Source organism: Mastomys coucha, unplaced genomic scaffold (genome assembly GCF_008632895.1).
Source record: "Mastomys coucha isolate ucsf_1 unplaced genomic scaffold, UCSF_Mcou_1 pScaffold20, whole genome shotgun sequence".
NCBI classification, from domain to species: Eukaryota; Metazoa; Chordata; class Mammalia; order Rodentia; family Muridae; genus Mastomys; species Mastomys coucha.
Genome location: NW_022196903.1, coordinates 116,516,357 through 116,521,801, shown reverse-complemented (window position 1 = coordinate 116,521,801; position 5,445 = coordinate 116,516,357). Strand labels below are relative to the sequence as shown.

General features: G+C 39.1%; 1 protein-coding gene and 1 pseudogene across 1 annotated transcript in view; both read right to left on the bottom strand.

Moving 5' to 3' along the window:
* LOC116099558 (C-type lectin domain family 6 member A) overlaps positions 1–5,445 on the bottom strand; it is a 12,362-nt gene that overhangs the window by 6,258 nt on the left and 659 nt on the right. Inside the window, exons 2-3 of the mRNA XM_031383327.1 lie at positions 5,272–5,361; positions 3,677–3,778 (exon numbers count right to left, since the gene is read on the bottom strand). Of these exons, the coding sequence (XP_031239187.1) occupies positions 3,677–3,778; positions 5,272–5,361 (192 nt within the window). The remainder of the gene's footprint in view (positions 1–3,676; positions 3,779–5,271; positions 5,362–5,445) is intronic.
* On the bottom strand, positions 8–981 carry LOC116099555 (annotated as a pseudogene).

The window sequence follows — 5,445 nt, the reverse complement described above, 5'->3', positions numbered from 1 at the left end:
TTATAGTGTCCTTTTCTTTAGCTAGGATCTCTCGTAACTCTAGTGCTTTATTAAGAATGTCCTTGCTGTCACACTGGTTTTCTAGCATGTCTTCATAGATATCCACAAGAAAGGCAATCAGGTAAGGGGAACTGTGACTGGGTTGGAAATCAAGCAACTGATTTAATAGATTAGGGTATCTGGAAAGACCATGATCCTGCAAACTCCCTTTCAAGTAGTTCCATGCACTCACATTATGTGACACTAACTTGATCATTTCCAGAGTATACTGGACTTCTCTCTCTAACACAGCACGATCACTGTAGCCAGTGGTATTAGAAATGACGAAGTGTCTTTGGTTCCACACAGAGTTATTTCTCACTTCTTTAAGAAGCTGGTCTACATACTGCAGCTCATTATCCCAAAGTTGAAATTCCTCAATGACCCACTGTCGATGCTGCCAGGCATGGTAATTCTTTGCATCCTGATTAAGAATATCGGCAATAAACTCAAGCTCTTGAGAAGGATCTTTCAGCCATTCCACTAATACTCTCCTATGGTGCCAAACTTGATAGTTTGGGGGCTGTTCCTCAATTATTGTAGTGATGTAGTTCATTTCCTCTTGTAGATCCTTTTGAAGCAACCTTAAGAGAACTCTCCGAAAATGCTACACTGTATAGTTGGCTGCGTTTAACTCAATAGCGTCTTGGGTGAGCTTAAAGGCTCGCTCGCTCCTTTCATCGTGCTGCAAGATTGGGAGTAATCATACACATCTCTAAACTTTTCACTGTAGATGATCTGGACCACTGGATTGGGGCCGTCATTCTGGGGCACTGGGTCTATGTCAGTCCACTCTGCCCTGTCCCTGTACAAGACATAGGTGGGCGAGTCCAGGCTCAGAAACCTGTCGTCCATGGGGGACGCTTCCTGCGGCTGCTGCTGCTCTGGCTGTCCCGGCTCACCTCCTGGCGCAGATTCCCCGACCCCCTCAGTGGCCACCATCTCGCCTCCGTCCGCGGCAGAGGTCGAAAATAATTTTTACACAACATATTCTGATCATGATTTCTTCTCCCCCGACCTTCCCATGATCCTTCCCACCTGTCTTCATATCCAATTCTATACCATCTTTCTCTCTTACTTTAGAAAACAAACAGGCAGTTTTTTAAAGGACACAATTTAAAATAGAAGAAAAGCACAAGAAACACACAGAGACTAAACTGACAACAGAGAGAAACAAAGCTTGTAAAAAAAAAAATTGGAAACCATAATATACAAACAAAAGACCAGTATGGTTTTTTTCAATGTCCCAATAAAGCAATATGAGACCCCCAAAAAAAATGACAAAAATACCATTCAGTTATAAGTCTGTGTAAACACATGTGGTGGAATAAAATAATGAAAACAATTTATGACATGAAAGTAAAAATATAATCACTAAGTAAAACCTAGATATGAAACTGGAAATGTGTAATTTGGGATGTCAAACAAGACCTCAGAGGTAAGCCTCACCAACTACAGAGTATAAGAAATGGAAGAGCGAAGCTCAGGCACTGAAAACAGGATAGTAAGTAGAAAGGGATACCTCACTCAAAGAAAATATTAAATCTAAAACAAAACAAAACCCAGGCACGAAACATCCAAGAAATCTCGGATTACAAAAGAAAAAAAAAAAATAACAGACTAAATCTATAGGAATAGAGAGGGAAAGGAAAAGAAAACCAAGTTAAATGCACAGCAAATATTTTTAATGCAATCATAGAAGAAAATGTCTCTAACCTAAAGAAGAGGTAACTGTCAAGGTACAAGAAGCATACAGGACACCAAACAAACTGGATCAGAAAAGATATTCCCAACAACATACAATAATCAAAACGCTGAACTTACAGGACAAAGAAAGAATATGAAAAGCTGAAAGAGGAAAAGACTGAGTAACATATAAGAGTAGACCTATGAGAATAATGGCTGACATCTCACCGAAGACTGCGAAAGCCAGGAAGGCCTGGACAGATGTTCTAAGAGACCACAGATGCCAGCCCAGACTGCTACACTCAGATAATTATTTTCCTTTTACACGCAGATAATTTTTTTCCTTTGAGACAGAATCTCATTACTTAGCCTTAGAACTCTCTAGGTAGACCAGATGAAATTCATATCTGTACAAATTCCCCTGCCTCTACCTCCCAAGTGCTGGAATTACAGAATTTAATGCATTGGCATGAATGACAAAATATAAATATGTTTGCTGAAAGTTTTCCTTTTCTTTTTATTGTATTAATTCAATTCAAAAGAGTATTGTTAAATGTCTGTTATTTTATTTTCTGATACAGTATTAAATAAATAATTTCATCACATAAACTTATCTAAGAACAGAATTAGTTATGCCAAATAGCCTGCTTGGCCATAATTTTAAGGCAGATACACTTAGGAAATGTCTTTATGAATGGATACAAAGTAAATTTAATTAAAGTCTACTTCTGCCTCATTTCGGAGCCTCCTAAAGGACAAGTGCCAATTTTTCTTTAAAACTGCCGTTGTAGCCTTGTAAAGTCTTCTGCATCTGTTGTAATCCCAACACACAGGAGGCTGAACCAGGAGGACTGTAAGTACAAGCTAGCTTAGACTTTCTAAGGAGTCCAACCCTTCCTGGGTGAAACTGTATCTCAAGATAGATATATGAACCGTTACAAGATAGATATATGAACCGTTATTGTGTAAATGTCTCCAGAAAATAGAAGAAAGACCATATTCGTGGAATTATGATTTCCTCAGGAAAGAATCAGCCCCACAGTTATTTAACACAAAGAACCCAATGTGCTGAGAAAAGCATGGCCAGGGCAACCTTTGTGTTGCCGTGCAATGTATCCTAAACAATGACTAAGAGAAAAAATCCCAACACCTCGATGTAGGAGGGGCTTTTGCTCTCTGTCTTCGCATCTACTTCTCTTCCCACAAGGATGATGATGATCATGATCATGATCATGATGATCATGATAATAATAATAATAATAATAATAATAATAATAATAATAATAATGACATGGTGAGTAAGCCAGTTCTTGGATCAGGACTCTGACAGATGTCTAGATGCCATTGTTATATGTTAAATATTAAGTCCATAAGGAAAATTAAAGACAAGTGCGTATCATCACACAGAGGAGAGGCAAATATGATGCTCAAGTTGACTCTCCATACATGAATTTGCCATTTATGCACTTACGACAATGACAGGCTCAGCATGAGCCATTTTTCTCAGTAATAAAGCTGGTACTTGGAATGGAGATGTATAGTATTAATTGAGGAACTTAAATGCCAAAGAGAATTTTATGTATTGAATGTAAAACTCATGAGAATCTTTATGAATGACTTCCAGAGTTTACCTGACAGACTGTGTGTGTGTGTGTGTGTGTGTGTGTGTGTGTGTGTGTGTGTGTGTGTGTGTTGACAGTGTTGGCCAAAATCAAGATTCCTAGGAATTAAATTGAATTGTTTCATGGAAATATCCAAAACATTAACTGAACATGGAAGTACAGAGAATGTTTGATAGTTTCCAAGTTGCAACATCTTGCTCTCTCTTTCTCTCTGTGTGTCCTCTTTCCTCTTTCTTTCTCACATACATACCCACACTATAAAAAATATATCTTAAATTCAACCCTAATAATGACCCCCCCAAATCTAGTGAAATATTGCATATCTTCACCTGACACCATAGTCCCTTCACTGAAGCAAGTGAGACTGGAATGGTATGTGTGAAGTTCATATAGTCTTCTACTGGGCTGGTCCATCATAAACTGGTAAGTCACTGTGAAGAAAGAAGGGAATGAGCATGACCTAGCCATCCCTGGAGCCTCATGTCTTCTACCTGTGCCAGGCTTCTTCCTCCACTATACCTCTCCCACATCTCTAGGCAAACCCAGTAAAGAAAGACAAGACTAAATTATTGCTCCCCTATAGTCATTTAAATTACTTATTTGTACATCTCCTCATTTGTTTTTTTCTTTCCCCCACTATAATATCAGCTGTATTTTCTGGAATAAACATTTAATCTTCTACATGAATTAATCACAAACCCCTGCATCAGGGAACTGCCACAAGTCCTGTATAGTTATCTGTTGCCTCATCAGTGTCCAGCCTCCTTTGTTTAAGCAACTTTGAGACAAGAATAATGGGTATGTTTACATATCATAACCATTCCTGATTGTAGGTAGGAGTACTTTAATCATCTAGATACTTTTAAGTGGAGAAGATATGATCAAGGTACGTTGCGTATGAGTAGGAAAGTTTCAAAGAATAAATAAAAATTACTTTAATTAGCGTTTTCATGAGTGTGCACATTAAACAATGTTAACAAAAACAGACCCTCTTCACTATCCTAAGCAAAATGTTTCTAGTTCATGTTTTGGGTCCTGGCCATCTGTTTCCTCTTGATCAGTGAAATAGCTACCCATAATGACTACAACTTGCTTTCTTAGTTTTGACTGTGCCAATTAGAGAAGATGTTGCCTCAGTGAGAAGGTGAGATTGACTCATCACAAAGCAGACCACTGACATGGAAGTCACTCCCACTGTTTCCTGGACTGTACAGCAATTATTGTGATCATCACAGTAAATGGAGAAACAGACTGTGGACTGCAAAGAACATCATCAAAATGTCTCACATAATAAAATTCACACATGGCTTTCTGAGCAGATGAAACAGGCCAGAGATATTTTATTTCCTCCATCATCACTATCTCATTTGGTGACTTTTTCCTCTTGTATTGAGAAAGAAAATCCAGAATGAATCAAAAACTCTAAGAACGACATTATGAAATCAATTGGACTTGCACTCCCAGTAGAGAGATGTGAGCAGAGACTGTGATTGCGGGTGAGCCCAGTGCTGGAAGGCACTGTCACAGACAATGCTTATAAATGACATGAGCTCACAAAACTGAGGAAGAAGCCTTATATATCTCATTAGTAAAAAGATGGGGCGGGGGGATGGAGAACAAAAAAGAGAAGTCAAGAAAAACATGACATTACATGTGAAGTCAGTCGAGTTAATGGGATTAAGATAACAACCCCAGGCTGGTGATAGCATATGCCTTTAATCCCAGTACTTGGGAGCCAGAGGGAGAGGATCTCTGTGAGTTCAGGGCCATCCTGATCTATGGAGAGAATTCTGGGATAGCCAGGGCTTGTTACACAGAAAAACTCTGTCTTGAAAAGCCAAAACAAAAGAAAAAGTTCCCTGGGAGTCTCTGGAACAGAGACTAGAAAGTGTCCAAAAGAGACACCAGTCAGTGAGGAACTTACCTACACAGCTCGCAATGAAACAGGTGCTGAGGAGTAACATGGAAATCACAGCGGCTGACCAGAGTCTCAAGGTCCAGCAGACTCCATTCCCTGTCAGAGAGCATGCACTCACCACAGGACCAAAAAGCTTAGAGCAATTAACAACCAGACAAAATGCTCAGAATTATTATGAAC